Genomic DNA, 17,448 nt, shown 5'->3' with positions numbered 1-17,448 from the left:
TGGTGTTAAGTAGTTACTGGAGCCCATAGACGTCTACAAAGTAAATACGCCACCCACCTTGAGACATAAGTTCTAAGGTCTCAGGTTTAGTTAGGTGCGTTATTTGACCGCTAGCGGAGTATGCGATGGGTCCACATTTACTTGGTTCGTTTGATGTCTAAAAATAAGTTGGTTGCTTTGCATCCATCCACATCCGAGATGGTCGAAATATGCCATATTTAAGCTTAGATAGGTTAAATAAATGGAAAACATGACTTACTGAGAGCAACCATGAGGGACCAAATATTTTGATGAATTATTTTTTCAAGAAAATAAACAGAATAAAAACTATAATTTTGTTCTTATAATATTTGTTAAAATGTTTAAACGTAGTTTAGCTTAATAGAAAAAAATTAGCACCGCATTTTGAGATGAGAAAAAGAAACGTAATATAAAACAGTAAACGTGTTTTTCTAGAAGGGTTATAGAAACAAACCTATGACAAAAGCCGAGAGCGTCAAAAGTTTCAAAGCCCCTAGAGGGACGCCTCCCGTTGTTAGGTTCCTTTGGCTGCGCGATATTCTGCGAGGACAGCGGCGATGCGCTTTTGCTGTCGAAAATACTGGTCTTAGAGACATAGTCGTGCCGTCTTAAGATTTCGTGCTTTATTCGCATTGTTATAAGACACACTTTTCTTGGTTACTGTTAAAGCGTAGAACCTTCTCGAACGGTCACGTTTGTGTCATTAGGTAATTGGTCTTAGAGACATAGTCGTGCCGTCTTAAGATTTCGCACTTTATTCGCATTGTTATAAGACACACTTTTCTTGGTTACTGTTAAAGCGTAGAACCTTCTCGAACGGTCACATTTGTGTTATTAGCTAATGCTTAAACACAGATTTTTTATATTCATCCATTTATTGATTTTACTGTACAAATTAATTTCATGTTTTGTTTTATTATATTGCGTTAATAGACGTTTTGATCTTTAACAAAGAATGAAAATTTCATCTCGATAAATTCGGATATCAAAGAAGCCAACTGGTATGGAAAAAAAATTAGTATAAAGAATGGCAAAATTTACGAAAAATAAAAAAAAAACACATCAATATCTACCTACGCATCGAGAAGTTAAGAAACAGTTTTGTATTGCCGGAAGGGAGACAAACATATGTGGCGTGTACGTGTCGTGACGAGGATTAATTAAAATGTAATGATCGTTAAAGAAAAGAAAAAAATAACGTTAAAAAACAAAACAGCAGACGGTCAATACCGGTGGTGTTTAGACCGAATTGATTTAGTTATTTTAGTGAGATACGAAAGAATGAGTCGCCAATTATTTCAAATTGTTGTTTTAAATGCGGCAACACCGACGAAAAACGCTATAGCAACACCGAACAAAATGCAATGTGAGATATAAAATTTAGTCACTGAACGACATATGCTGTGAATAACATTCTATTGATCATGAATTTCATATCTTATGATCAGCTCAGGAAAACATAATCGATAATTACATGAGGGCGTCAGCACAAAAGTGGTCTACAATTTTTTATATTCAAGCTTATATGTATATTGGAATTTAATTAAAATATAATAAATTTTGATGCAAAACCGGCCTATTCATAGTTTCACCCATAGATAACAGATAGCTTTGTAAGGATTATTTTTGCGCGTATTGTTTTTTCATGAAAATTAATGAAAAATCAAACCTAATTGCCTCCATACTAACTATGGTAAGCTTAAGCCACTTTTGTGCTGACGGCCTCATATATAAAATGAAAAAAATATACGTAGTTGTTGATAGCGTTATTATTAAAAAGCAAATCTCTCATTGCAAACTGTTCTTTATATTAGTTTTAAAAACATGATTAAATACACTTTGAGCGATCACTTTTACCAATTAAAAAAAAGAGGAGTCTGTACAATCGATTGAATATATTATTTTTATGTATGTTCACTTCCTTCTCTGTCATTTGTGAATTCTTTTTCAAATTTTTCTTTTATTGAAAGAGTATACTTCCAAGTCCCGCCATTGTTAAGTTTAATTGATGAATTTTAATTCTTTAAATCACTTTTATAGAATTATAAAAATTACAAATTGTACTACCTTAAAATAATTTTATTTCCAATATTAACCTAAACAGCGACTCATCACAAAGTGTACTTTACCAAGTGTCCTGCCACCGATGGCCAGCAAGGCTGTGTGCAAGACCCACCTGGCTTCGGTGTCGCTCATGAGCGATATGTGACAGTTCCAGCCGGACTCCAAGCCCATCTTTTCGCTGAAGACCCTCGACCGGAGCTCGTTCTCCTTGCTGAAGTGGACGAAGCGTATGCAGGCTCGCTCTAGCCGCTCTATCAGCTCCACCATGTCGCTCTGCGCCTGGTACTGCATCGTCACCATGCCTATGAACACCTGCGGAAACATGACGCGATTCTAGTTCGATTACTGTTTTTATGTTATACTAGCGACCCGCCCTCGCTTCGCTTCGGAAACTGTAATTTATTATTGATTTCTCCACTATTTAATGGATGTTATTATACATATAAACCTTCCTCTTTAATCATTATCTATTTAAAAAAACCGCATCAAAATCCGTTGCGTAATTTTAAAGATTTAAGCATACATAGGGATATAGAGACAGAGAAAGCGACTTTGTTTTATACTATGTAGTGATTAAGCGTACCGTCTTCGCGGTAAATTTTAATCCTTAAATTTTACACGCCATTCAGTTTCCACGTTCGTATTCATCGAACGGCAGAGCGAAGAAACATCGCACACGCACACACACACGCACGCACGCACGCATACACGCACGCTCGCTCGCACTCACTATATATATATATTTTATCATAATTGTTTCTTATTGTTTATCTGCCTATAAAAATTAATTACACATGTCTATAAATTTTAACATTTATTTTCACTTTTTCGATTTGAATGCTAATCTTGGAGTATTTTAGTTTGTTTAAAAAATCCCTTGGTGTGAATTCGAAAAAAATAGTTTATGTAATTTAACAGTAAATGGTGATAAAAACATCGAAATGAACATCGATATATCGTTTGTAAAGATCGATGTTTATTATATGATGTTTCACTTTTAAAAACATCGATGTTTTTTATGAGCGATGTTGCGCATCCCTAATCGTTCGAAAGGAATCTCAAAAAATATATGTTTCCAGTTATTTTTACAATTATATCGTTGATCTAATATTATGTGTTCCGTTTGACGTCCGAAGTCCATTATGAGAGTACATCGTATGATTTCCACTGCAGGTTGCTAAATTTGACTACTTCCGTTTCCTAAGTCCCGCCTACAGCGCCCTCTATAACGTCTGGAACCGAACCAACAAGCAAAGACAAGCCGCCATATTTGTCATTGTTGCGTCGTTTTTTCCCACGTGCAGTCGTTAATATTTTAAGAAGTTAGTAATTTAAAATGTTATAAGCAACTTTCGAGATTTAAAGTAGAAAGTTTGTTTCAAACAAGTGTTATGATTATCTTCCGTTTCGTGAAACCTCCAAGGCTCTACAATGAGTGACTAGGTTATCGCGCCTTTTAAAAGTAAAATTTAAGTGAGGATAGTTCTTCGATTTCTTCGGATATTTCTTCGGGTTCGTCGGAAAATAAAGACGAGGGACCAGCAAGAAAACTTCGAAAAAGTGACTGGTCGCGAGATCTGAATAAAAGGTTTGACTTACTGTCGCAATAATGGGTGAGTCATGTGAATAATATTTTAACTTCGAATCATGCTATTGCTGGTCGTGCACCAGTGGTCCTGCCTTTACACTTACAAATACCAACATCTTATAATAATAATGTCTGATCTGGTTTCAACTTCCAATCGAAATTAGACAACGACGAATAGTTTTTACGTCCGCTACCAGACCGTCCTTTACTAGAAGCGGGTAGGTTTTGAAGTTTGAGCGTTTCTATAAAAGAACCAGATATGCAAAGATTTGACTAGCCGACTTGGAACGCGGTGCTGTATTCAGAGGTCCAAAAAAAAAAAAAAAATGTATTCCTGCGTTATCTAATGCTCTTTTGGCACAGAACGAATGCATTATGCTGCCATAAAAAACCTTGCCGACTGGTCAAATTCAGAGAATGTTCAGCTTAATACTTCCGCCATTTATGAAAAGTTTAAACCGCTATTCGGTAACGATTTCGCCTATAAAAGTTTCTAACGATATCCTTCAAATAATTTTCGGTAAGCGAGCCGAGGTTATACGATAGCGTCGTAGATACCTCATATAGAAATTAAAGGATAGATATATCAGGGAAGATATAGAGAAAATATCTTCTTCTTGTGATTATATGTTTAACCCCAACTTATTATTGGCATATATACAGAAAATGGTGGTATTGATAAATTACAAAAGCGGCACCATCTGCTACTCGCATCCGGCTCGCATCGCCGGCACCCTCTGCTTGTACTGCCAATGCAAAGCCATGTCGAGCTAGGCCACATTCCAATACATCTAAAGAGGCCGAAAACAGATATTCTGAGCGATGTTATCCAAATAATTCCTCAGCAAGAAAAACGGGGGGAGGGGGGAACAAGTACAAAGTGGAATTCCTGATTTTCATCAGGAAATAAAAATAAATTACTCAACAGCATTTTCAGGCGGATGTCTAAGACTATATCGAAACACCTGGACTCGATCCACCAAACGTAATATTGAAATTAATAATAACTTGATGTCAATCAAAATCCAAAATTTAATTCAATAGAGTTTTAGAACCCGCACCCCCGACACCGTCTTTCATATTTCCTCTTTTCATACTTCCCAAGACCAATAAAAAATCGAACAATTTTCAACCTCAAGGCATTGAACAAGTACATGAAACAGTCGTTTTCACCTTTTCCACCATCAACTAGTTCCTAAGTTTTATAACAGATTAGAATGTCAAACTGGATCTCAGCCAAGCCTATTATCATCTATCAATGAGGTTTCTCGGGATCAGTTATCCGGGTCGTCTACTTCAGATGATATGTCTGCCATTCGGCTTAGCTGCACCACCGCCGATTTTTGCTTCAGTGACAAACTGAATAGCCGAAATACTTCGCCAGAAGGGTCTGCGACTAGTGGTTATCTGCTTGTACACCAGGGCAGAACACCTCCCGCCATCGGAGCAAAGCTTATCCATATTATCTGGAACCGCTGCGTTCATTGACAGTGCGTTTCCAGAGGTCTTTTTTGCCACGTACCATCTGGCTATGGAATGAGCTCCCTCCACGGTGTTTCCCGAGCGCTATGACATGTCCTTCTTCAAACGAGGCTTGTGGAGAGAATTAAGTAGTAGGCAGCGGCTTGGCTCTGCCCCTGGCGTTGCTGAAGTCCATGGGCGACTGTAACTATTCACCTTCAGGTGGGCCGTATGCTCGTCTGCCTACAAGGGCAAAAGACTTGTTGAAATCTCAAGTAACTATACTGAGACCTTAGAACTCATATCTCAAGGTGGGTGGCGGCATTTACGCTGTAGATGTATATGGCCTCCAGTAACCACTTAACACCAGGTAAGCTGTGAACTCGTCCACCCATCTAAGCAACCGGTTATGACACTGACGAGCTTGATAGACTTTCTGGGAATCGTATGGGACACCAAATCCAAAACAAAGTCCTTGCCCAAGAATTTGCTCGTGCGATTTGCTGCCGGCGGTTGGAACCTAAAGCAGGCGCAAAGCCTCTTAGGATATCTCAACTTTGCGACTTTCATCACCCACCGGGGAAAGTTGCTTTGCCGAGTCCTTGCAGTACCACAGCAACAAGCTCAGGAGGTATGCTCATTTACCAAAGCAGTATTCGGACGAGGTACATACAGAGCTAGATTGGTGGTTAGAGAAAGTCAGTCAGAGCACACCAATTTATCCACACAGAATAATAATATAATAATAATAATAATAATATTTATTCAAGCCTCTTAAAATACAAACACGTACAAAAATACTTAACACTAGTATAATAATATACATGGCTTTTTTATGAGGTATACAATAACAATATTCCCTGACTTTTATGCTAGGAAAAACCTGTGTTATAAAAGTCAGTGGTTCAGTGCTAGGTCACCAGGTAAAGAAAGTTAACCAGGAAGAACGATCTGTAAGAATATAGTACGTGCGTGTGTGTGTGTGTGTGTGAGTTTATGTGTGTTAGTGTGTTTGTGTGTGTGTGTATGTGTGTCATACAATAAAGTATAAAATATTATTATGTATTATATTATATATTATTATATAAAATATTAATTTAAAATTAGCTACAATAAATCAACAGTATATCATACTATATATACATCATTATACATTTTTACAACACGACTTGTTCTGTTTCAAAATAGTCTAAGTTTAAGAGCCAAGACTTCAGATTATTTTTAACGTCATACCTATTTAAGCCATCTATCTGCTGAGATATATTTACTTTATTATAAATTCTGCTACCTGACGAATAAATCTGTCGTCTGGCAAATTCCGTCCTACAAGCAATAGTGTCAAAGGCCGGTTTTCGTCTCCTCGTGGAAAGTGGAGTTTCTGGCATTGATGGGAGGCAGGAGTGCTGTCGCAGAACGGACCTGTGGATAAACAGTTGTCTAACCGTCAGCACTCCTGCGTCACGATACAGTTGTCTAGTAGAGTACCCAAAAGGCTTCCCCAGCATCACCTTAAGCACTGCCCTTTGCGCTCGTTCGATATTAATAAACTTTGTCTTGCAGGCACATCCCCAAATAGGGATGCAATAAGTTATAAGCGACTCGCAAAGGGAAGTGTATACGGTAAGCAATATTTGCTTATCTGCCGAGCCTCTTAGCTTCTTAAAAATAAAAATTAAACTTCGAATGCGCGTCGTCACAAGTTCCAGTTGATCATACCAATTGAAACAGCTATCCACCAACACCCCCAAGTATCTGATATTATCAGTCCTAGCAATCTCCGAGCAATTACATGCGGAATATCGTCCATTACATACATGGGCCTTGAGAGTAATGGAATCACGCGGGGGTTGGACAGATTTTCTGCTTGCAAATGTTAAAAATTTGGTTTTGTCAATGTTTAGAGTTAATAGGTTGCGGTTCAGCCATGTCATCGTCTGCTTCATTGCAAACTCAGCATTCTCAATTGCCTCTACCCACGTGTTGCCTGAAACTATAAGTGCTGTATCATCAGCATATGCAAAGAGACGACAGTAGGGGTAAGATTGTCTACAAAGATCGTTTACATAGAGCAGGAACAAAGTGGGCCCAAGAATACTGCCCTGCGGAACCCCGTACTCAATTTGCTCCGGCTTGCTTATATGAGGACCGATCTTGGTACATTGTGTACGATTTGACAAATAGTCGCGGAAAAGAGACAGAACGTTACCTCTGACTCCCAGAACTTCCAATTTATTGATCAGAAGAGGGACACAGACAGTGTCAAATGCCTTAGACAGATCTAGAAAGATACCAAGACACTTTTGTTTGCGTTCAATTTCCGCAACAGTGTGCTTAACTAGCGAACTTACCGCATCTTCAGTGGAAATGTTCTTTCTAAATCCAAACTGATAATCTGAAATTATTTTATTGGAATCTAAAAAGCCACTCAATGCTTTATTCAAAATTTTTTCCAGAACCTTCGATAAAGTTGGCAACACTGAAATTGGTCTATAATTGTTAACACTGTCTCTGTCCCCACTCTTGTATATTGGATGGACAATTGCCTTTTTGAGTGAGTTGGGAAATTTTCCGGATTCAATAGCGAGGTTACAAACGTAGGTAATTACTGGGGCTAACGCAGGACAGGCGAGCTTGAATAACTTAGGGGGTATACCATCCCAACCAGAAGCACAGTCACCACGAAGGCCACGTATTACGTCAATGACTTCCTGTTCGGATACTCCCGGCAGAACCATTGAATTCAGTTGAGAATATGTCAACTTGGGAACAGTGGTTTCAGTAACCGAAGCATGAATTATTTTACTAGCAAGCTTTTTCCCAATATTTGAAAAGTAGGAGTTAACTGAGTTAATGGAGACCTGGCTATCACTAAAATTATTAAGAAGCTCTAGAGGCGGAATAGTTTCTTTTCCAGTTTGAGTGATACTCTTAATTACCTTCCAGGTCTTTTTTGGGTTATTTTTTACTTTATTAAACTCTGATCTCTCAAACTCTCTCCTCAGCCTTTTAAGTAGATCATTGCAGAAATTGCGGTATCTTTTGTAAGTCTGGACAAGAATGAGGTTATTGGGATTTGCTTTTACACTTTTGTGCATGTTATCACGATTACGCATGCATCTTACTAAGCCTGTGGTTACCCAGGGTTTTATAGTTCTTAATCTACATGGGATTACAAAAGATATTGTGTGTGTTTGAAGCAGCGAGATAAGTTTGTTTAAAAATAGATCCGTAGCCAGGTTAACATCATGAGAGGTGTAGATTTCTGAAAAATCGTACACTTTTAGTTCAGCAATTAGCGTAGGATAATCTATTTTAGTACCAATTTTGTTAACGAGCCGTCTCATAGGTTGGAAGTTTAAGTTAAAAATTATAGAATAATGATCAGTTATAGTGGAGTCTGTGACAAGAGTCGTAGACTCCAGGCTCGACTTTATGAGTACGTGGTCCAGACAACTATCTCCTCTCGTGGGAAACAAATGACCAGGTAGAAATCCATGAGATGCAGTTGTGTTCAAATACTCGTGCGAATGAGGATCTTTATTATGGGCCTTGATGTCAATGTTGACGTCACCAATGATGACGATATGTTTAAAAGAAGATAAATTTAAAAGAGCATTATTTAGGCTAAGAATAAAATTGTCTGTGTTTTTATAAGAAGGTGATCTGTACAATCCAATGATAGCAAGTTCATCATCAACTTTACATATTAAACAATTGGCATCGGTGAAAGATGGTTCTAAAATAACATGTTTCAGAGTGTTTCTTACATATATAACCACCCCTTCATTTTGGTTCCTCGCGTTTTTCGATGAATATGAGATAAAGCCGTCAAGTTTTGGTAAGTGTACAGTATTCATCAACCAACACTCCGACAGCACAAGAATATCATGTACAAAGCTAAAGGAGCTCAAGAGCACATAAAATTCGTCAAAATTTTTGTTTATGCTTCTGATATTCATATGTATAATCGTAAGAGACTTTGAGTGCGGGTTCAAGTACCTATCACAATGCTGAGAAGGACATTTATAAGCGTGAGAAATGACTAGCTCTTCGAGTTCATGATTTAAATTATCTAAATCAACCATTTTGACAGTGAAGTAATACGAAATAGACTACTCGCCAGCAAAGAAAGACTGAAGAATGGCCACGAACCACGTCATCACCGACGCGTCGGACATTCAGTGGGGAGCCCTTGTAAACAACAGAACAGAATTTTCCTACATAAAGAAAGAGGGAGGAACCCGGTCACGATAATTGCTAGATCTGACTGGAAAATTGCTTAACTTAATAGACCACCTCAAAGTTGTACTTCTCCCTCACCACCTACCGGGACTGTACAACTCTGAAGCCGACCACCTCTTACGCAATCGCGGCGGCTTGGAGTGGTATCTCACAGAAAAAGCAACCGCTAGGCTATTCAGCCTGTGGGGAACTTGTTCGCGTCTCGGACCGCTCATGGGTAACAAACTATGTTACTCAAGACTTATTGAAACTCGTGGTAGGACCTCTTGTGAGTCCGCGCGAGTAGGTATTTTGCTCTGAAGCAGTAGTGCGTCTCTGTTTGAAGGGTGGGGCAGCCGTTGTAACTGTACTTTAGACCTTAGATGTTATATCTCAAGGTGGGTGGCGCATCAAAGCAAAACTCGAACGCCTGCCTCTACAACGCGTTCAGCAGATCTTGGCATTACTGACTAGCATGGCCGTTTCCGCCGCTCAGTCTGATATCCAGAGTGCTGGACCACCTCAACTCAACCTCAGGTCGGTACATACTAGTGGTACCCAAGTGCAAGAAGCCCCCGTGGAGGCCAGACCTGAAATCACCTGCCCTCAAGCGACTCAAGAAGCTTAGAGATCTGAACATCAGTCTGGTGGACACTGACAATGCTACTGCCAGGCTAAGTCAGCAATCTACACCTGGAAGCTTGGCTCATTTTGGGTGGGACACGCTGACAGGGACATGGATATCGGCAGGAGAGAAACTTACTATTATCGTGCTGGAGAGAGTCTACGATAAGAACATACGCCCCTATTTGGAATAAGGGGTAAGGTTTTGTCAAGAAAATGTATTAATTCTCGTGTATCCGAATTAGCAAATGTAGCTAGATTTCTGTTATCTGTATTTATCTCATGGTCTCTCCTACCGGACCATTCTAGTTTATAAGTCTGGTATATAGCGTCCGTTTGTGAAACTATATCGGATATAAAAATAGCTTCGAGCCCGACAGTGAAACATACTGAAATCTATTTACTTGACAAAGCCTGCACCTTCTAAATTAACCGATATTTGGGTCGAAAACTAATTGATCTTCACACCAACAGTCCAGTTGGACATTCGTGGCTGCTCCTGACCAATCGATCATCGATGCAGTATACTGGCTACGCAATCTAGTGAATATGACACAGCAAACCAGTGGGAATATTAGTAATCTATTCTTAGCAACTAAAGGCTCCACTAAGCCAGCTACTGCAGCGAGGATTAGTAGTTGGCTAAAAGTCTTTTAGGAGACTCAGGTATTCAGGCCTCAGTTGGGAGCTGTAGAGCGGTGGTGAAAACTTTAAACTGTGTAGGAAATTACCAAATTAATGATATTTTAGCTAAAGCTAACTGACAACGTGAGCATACTTTTAGAAAGTTTTATCAAAAACTTATCATTAATGCATCAAACACTGATATAAATTCTGAGAAATCTTTCTCAGTATTTTCGTCCTAAATCTTATTAGGTCGATTTGAATTAAGTGGGTAATAATGTGCTTAATTTAAGCTTTGCTTAATTAAACATAATAAGTCACATTGTTGCTTTTTAAATAAATATTATTTTATTTCAAATACAAGCCACCAGGAGATAACAAACAGTCTCTCATAATGGACTTCGGACGTCAAACGGAACACATAATATAGAAATTTTACCTTCCAATAAAATTTGTATTATGTTTCCTAAGACGTCCGAAGTCCAGATAATGTCTTCCTGGGGCTACATCCATCATTATGAGCCGAACAATGACAAATATGGCGGCTTGTCTTTGCTTGTTGGTTCGGTTCCAGACGTTATAGAGGGCGCTGTAGGCGGGACTTAGGAAACGGAAGTAGTCAAATTTAGCAACCTGCAGTGGAAATCATACGATGTACTCTCATAATGGACTTCGGACGTCTTAGGAAACATAATACAAATTTTATTGGAAGGTAAAATTTCTATATTATCACAAATATTCAACACCGCCTACACCGCGTGAGGCAAATTATTTATGTCGATTACAAGTATTCGTTAACAAATACTAACTTGATTGCATTGCAGATCGAAATATCCATCGGCGTCAACAACATCGTCGTCGGTCACTTCATTGAACAGTAGGGAATCTGTGAATCATCATATAAATTAAGATTTATAACTATGCGTTATTATATTAATAGAAAGTGCCTAGAATCTGCGTTTTGAAATTATTTCGTAATATTGTAAATGTAAAATATTTTTGTTTGTCTGCATGTGTGTTTGTTATTGTCGAAACGTAGCAATGTATGGAAATCATTTTTTTTTTTTATTAAGTCAGGGAATTAACATATAGGGATATGCCAATACCAAAAAACAACTAATTCCCACAGGAAAATAATACTTGACCACGCAAGCGAAGCCGGGGGTAACAGCTAGTTACAGATAAAATTTAATGAATCTATGGTTTCAAACGTTAAACCAACGGTAATAGAAAGATAATGAACCAAAGTACATATACTGGCAACAACGTTACAAGTTATACTATATTTTTATTAAATTTATATCTTCTTTTTTTTAATATTAAATAATTAATAGTAAATATTTAAAATAATAATTTAATAATATTTAGTATGAATTATATTAAATAATAATTTTGTCATTTATATTACTAAATAATGAATGCTAATAACACTTTTTTTACCAGTGTACATGCGCGAAAGTTCACCTGCGGCTATATTCAGACTCGCCAAGTTACGTCGATCGTATTGTAATGAGCGATTTAGTGGGCAACTTCATTTCTATTATTTTGAGTCACGGTGCGCGCGCATCGTAAAATTTCACTCTCATCAATTTTTCATAACGCGCCTAAAGAAGTATAACTTCAAAAATAAATAAATAAAAAGTGGTAGTGACCAGTTGAGTGAAAGTGCAGTGCGGGCGCGTCCGGCCAGTGCTGCGTGCGCGGCGCCAGCCCCCCGCGCCCCTCCGCCGGCACCTCCAGGTACATGTCCGCAACGGGCGACGACACGCCGCGCGTCACCGGCCTGCACGGAACAACGCGCACCCGTCAGGTCATCTCGTGACGTCACGTTGCATTGTGCTAAGACAACTCTTATGCTTACACAATATACTTTTATAAGTAGATAATATGATAATTGGCTTAAAGGTCATGTTACCAATGCCAATTTTCATATTATCTTCTTCGTTCTTCCATCAACGTCACCCGTTTATTTTTTAAACATAACTCAAGAGGATTACGCTTTAATGAGTAAAAATCAATGATTTAATTCAATCATTCCGCCATTTTCCTGTACATCATTTACTTACTTGTAAGCGAAAGCGGTACAATAGGCCGTCAGTGAGTTTCTTTGGTAAAAATCTATGATCTTCTTTCGGTCGGAAGCAGATATCGGTGTTAAGTCCCGCCCGTTCCAGTAATCCACGCACGAGTCTAACACTATGTCTGCGGTACCCTGAAAAGCGACATGTTATGAAATAAACCAGATCATTAAGAGTAATTTATGTAGCCCAGAATCGGTTGGGAATTGTACCCATAAGTTTCGATTCCCAACTTACAAGAGGGTAGTTTTTAATTGTGCAAATCCAATGTCCATTTAAGATAATAGTTATTTAGCAGTTCTATTTTAAATGTTATGATGTATGTGTCGATAAATTCATACGAATCAATGTTTTATGATTGTGAATTTCAAAAAGTAAACATGAATGTGAATTGTCGTTTTTTTTTTGTTATTGGCAACATTATTTCAGGAATACCTACTTTTCCACCAATGGAGATGTATATCGACGCTTGAAAGGCAAACGTGACTAAGCGACAATAACTGCTTTGTACATAAATGATAGGCAATAACCATATTCAATGCGCAAAAAAAACATTTTTCTAGGTCTATTAAAATCATTTCAATCCTACAGCTAGATTCGTTAAAATAGATTTTTTTTCAGGTATTTCAACTTTAAATTAGACTACTGTAAAGTTCACGCATTGTCGCTTAGTCACGTTTGCCTTTCAAGCGTCGAATTATGTTTTTTTAGTTCCTGTTCTATTATTTTTTAAACAAATGGTATTCAAATTAGGTGTAGTCCTCCGAGACGCACATGATTTAATGACATTAATCCAACATTCGCGATGTAGTTCTGTTATTGTTATAGGCTGTACCGTAGATTTAGGGGAATCGGGACCCTTTCCAAATTCAACACAAGTGTACAATAGTATTTCTCAGGGTTAATATCAATCAAATTGAGATTAAATTGGTTCCGGAGGCTTAGATTTTTATATACGATGCGTTATTATACATAGTTCATTACAAAATATACACAAAAACTGAAAAAACTAGCTTGACCCGATTCACTTCGGCCTTTGGGTGAATCAGGTTACGTATGGGGACAATAGAGTTTTTCGATAGGGCTGGCACTATTGAGTTGTTAGCTAGGTACCTACATAACTTTAGGTTATTAACTTTTTAAAATCTTTAATGAGTTACAAAACTTTAACTCTTTAAATCTAAATCGTTAAATCTAAATACTCAACAATAGTATTGTAACATCCTAGATTTCTCCCTAGTCTAACTCATCTTTATTCCCCTCAAACTGTTTTTTTTATTGCCCTTGTAGGCAGACGAGCATACGGCCCACCTGATGGTGAGTGGTTACCGTCGCCCATGGACTTCAGCAATGCCAGGGGCAGAGCCAAGCCGCTGCCTACCGCTTAATACTCTCCACAAGCCTCTTTTAAAGAATGTTAAAGAATGTATGTAAGGAAGTTAATCGAGATTGGTTACCTGTGTAAGCATTTGCAATTGATTAGCGTGGTCCTTGACTAGAACGGCGAGCATATGCGGCAGGGGAACCTTGACCCGTGTGCTCAGTTGCAGTGAGCGCACGAAACGCGTCTCGCGCCGGATGGTGTCCGCGCGCTGTAACACAACCAACCCTACGTACATACGGGGCGGACAAACGGAGCCACTTATTGAATATTTATTACTAGTGGCAGGACGTCTTGTTTGTCCGCGCGGGTAGGTACCACCACCCTGCCTATTTCTGCCGTGAAGCAGTAATGCGTTTTGGTTTGAAGGATGGGGCAGCTGTTGTAACTATACTGAGACCTTAGAACTTATATCTCAATGTGGGTGGCGCATTTACGTTGTAGATGTTTCTGGGCTCGAGTAACCACTTAACACCAGGTGGGCTGTGAGCTCGTCAACCCATCTAAGCAATAAATAAAAAATAAGCTATATAAAATAAGCTATTAAAAATAAGCTAATAAGCAATATATACAGTTTCCGAAAAACAACATTCGGACCGTCGGTCTACCGAGCAAACATCACCCGCTCGGTGGAAAATCTTTCCTTTGTCTATACTAATATTATAAAGAGGAAAGATTTGTTTGTTTGTTTGTTTCGAATAGGCTCCGAAACTACTGGACCGATTTGAAAAATTCTTTTTCCATTAGAAGCCGACATTGTCCCTGATGAACATAGGCTACTTTTTATTATTTTTTTTTTTATATATTTTTTTAGTTTCATGTGTGTTTTAATGTTTCCGAAGCGAAGCGAGGGCGGGTCGCTAGTCGTATATAAACCCGTAGCATTATAGGAAACAACAATTAAATATCTTACCAAATGTCTGAATATTGACAAACAGTGCTGCACGCTGTAGGCGTCAGCGACGGAATCTGTGAATCCTATTTGTTTGGCCAGCTCGCAGAGACAACGGCGATTTGTCACCGGAACTAAGTCTTCACTGCAATAAATTTTGAATATATTTCGGTGACACATTGATAAAGTTCCTTATAATTGGGCTGAATTCAGAAATCGAGAATATGAACACTAAAGTACAAGAGACAATTTTATGAAACTGTTTTATATATTATTAGGTACATATTAGGCCTTTCTTTACATGTGAAGTTATAGAACACTAGCCGTATCAAACGTAAGGCTGGTAATAATAGTAATAAATTTTAAATCCAAATTAATTTCATTAAAAAAATATGAAATTATATTTTTAAATTCAATCATTTGTTTATGGATTGTTATTTTGTTATCACTAAATTTGTATATTTTTCATCAATATGGACACAATAAAAATATGAGTAATAATTGAAGACATTAGTGGATGAAAGGGCTAAGTACTATTTTTAAGATTTTTGATTTTATACGTTGAATGAAGGTTCAAAGGCTATTTTTAGAAATTGCTTGTTGTGACGGATCTTGAGGGAAAATACTTGCTATCGATTAATACGACATTTTCTTCCGTACGACCGTGTATTTAGCACATTTACAATATTAACTTACGAAAAACTAAAAACTACAACCGGTTCGCTTCACATATTATTTGACAAGTGTTTTTTCTTGAGACCGTGTTGCCAGAATCATTGCACAAAAGTTACGTTCCGTGACACATGTGATGAAGGAGTTATGTACGAAGAAAAATTACAAGTAACAAAAGTTTGTTGCCCGTTTTCTCAAAACCAACAAATTGTATCATCATATCCCCTTCATCCACTCTATTATATGAGTCGTCTATATTATCAAAGGTGGCAATCTGTGCATTTGGACAAAAAAATGTTATTGATATGTCAATACAGATTGATTTGAATATAATCGTCTCCTTCAAAGAATACGGTTCAAAACCTGCATTAAATAAAGGTTAATACTTAACCTGTTATTTATCTAAGATGTCGTTCAGAAGAGTTTTGTGACTGCCAATGGAATACAAAGTCAATAATTCGTTTTTCTGATTTACCAATAATTGTCCAAAAGTCACATTGCCGGCTTTGATAATAGTCGACTCATTTACAATATTAACTTACGAAAAACTAAAAACTACAACCGGTTCGCTTCACATATTATTTGACAAGTGTTTTTTCTTAAGACCGTGTGGCCAGACTCATTGCACAAAAGTTACGTTCCGTGACACATGCGATGAAGGAGTTATGTACGAAGAAAAATTGCAAGTATCAAAAGTTTGGTACCCGTTTTCTCAAAACCAACAAATTGTATCATCATATCCCCTTCATCCACTCTATTATATGAGTCGTCTATTATCAGAGGTGGCAATCTGTGCATTTGGACAAAAAAATGTTATGTAATGATATGTCAATACAGATTGATTTGAATATAATCGTCTCCTTCAAAGAATACGGTTCAAAATCTGCATTAAATAAAGGTCAATAGTTAACCTGTTATTTATCTAAGATGTCGTTCAGAAGAGTTTTGTGACTGCCAATGGAATACAAAGTCAATAATTCGTTTTTCTGATTTACCAATAATTGTCCAAAAGTCACATTGCCGGCTTTGATAATAGTCGACTCATATATGAGAATACAAGTTTGTTCGCGGTAGCAATACCATATAATCGGCTCACAATATTAATGACATGTGCAGAGTGAACATTGCAAACTACTATAGGATTGTATATTGATTTGAAACGCTTCCGACATGGGAGTTTTGATTTAAAAAATTAAGCCGTAAGGTAATCAATCACAAGAAAACTGTAAATTGTAGAAAATCTCATATATTTATTATTTAGTTTTCCTACCTAAGCTGATAGCCTTGAGAGGCTATTTCAGCGTAACCTTAACTAGTAGGTGATGTCACGGGGCTCAAACCTGACGACGTTGCTAACACGAGTCCTAAATCACTGGTGGTAGGACCACTTGTGAGTCCGCACGGGTAGGTACCACCACCCTGCCTATTTCTGCTGTGAAGCAGTAATGCGTTTCGGTTTGAAGGGTGGGGCAGCCGTTGTAACTATACTGAGCCTATACCTTAGAACTTATCTCAAGGTGGGTGGCGCATTTACGATATAGATTTATATGGGCTCCAGTAACCACTTAACACCATGTGGGTTGTGAGCTCGTCCACCCATCTAAGTAATAAAAAAAAATCGTACCTCAACTGAGCTTCGCAGGTGAGGTGCGCGCAGAAGTGCGCATACGTGTGTCTGGGTGCGGGCGCGCACGTGTTGAGCAGCGCCGCCAGCCCCAGCGGCTTCAGCAGCGCCAGGTGCCGCCGCCAGCGCTGGTCGTCGAACTCCACGCAGAACGGCGCGTTCTGGTCGTGGGTCAGGTCTAACACCTGCAGCAGGAGG

General features: G+C 38.3%; 1 protein-coding gene across 8 annotated transcripts in view; it reads right to left on the bottom strand.

Moving 5' to 3' along the window:
- Positions 1 to 17,448, bottom strand: part of l(2)k05819 (transmembrane protein 94-like protein l(2)k05819) — a 58,767-nt gene that overhangs the window by 27,182 nt on the left and 14,137 nt on the right. For 6 of the 8 annotated variants that reach the window (XR_016324479.1, XR_016324480.1, XM_089734276.1 and 3 more), the window contains 8 exons: positions 17,251 to 17,435; positions 14,976 to 15,099; positions 14,139 to 14,273; positions 12,670 to 12,815; positions 12,256 to 12,386; positions 11,413 to 11,489; positions 2,198 to 2,397; positions 476 to 589 (listed from right to left, as the gene is read on the bottom strand). Coding sequence is in view for 6 of the 8 variants with exons in the window: in XM_089734276.1 (XP_089590402.1) it covers positions 476 to 589; positions 2,198 to 2,397; positions 11,413 to 11,489; positions 12,256 to 12,386; positions 12,670 to 12,815; positions 14,139 to 14,273; positions 14,976 to 15,099; positions 17,251 to 17,435 (1,112 nt within the window). In the remaining 2 variants the exon portion in view is untranslated. The remainder of the gene's footprint in view (positions 1 to 475; positions 590 to 2,197; positions 2,398 to 11,412; positions 11,490 to 12,255; positions 12,387 to 12,669; positions 12,816 to 14,138; positions 14,274 to 14,975; positions 15,100 to 17,250; positions 17,436 to 17,448) is intronic. The other 2 variants (XM_089734278.1, XM_089734280.1) reach the window with 1 other exon arrangement.

Source organism: Bombyx mandarina, chromosome 17 (genome assembly GCF_030267445.1).
Source record: "Bombyx mandarina strain Sakado chromosome 17, ASM3026744v2".
NCBI classification, from domain to species: Eukaryota; Metazoa; Arthropoda; class Insecta; order Lepidoptera; family Bombycidae; genus Bombyx; species Bombyx mandarina.
The sequence above is the reverse complement of the archived record's forward strand: the minus strand, read 5'-3'. Positions and strand labels throughout refer to the sequence as shown.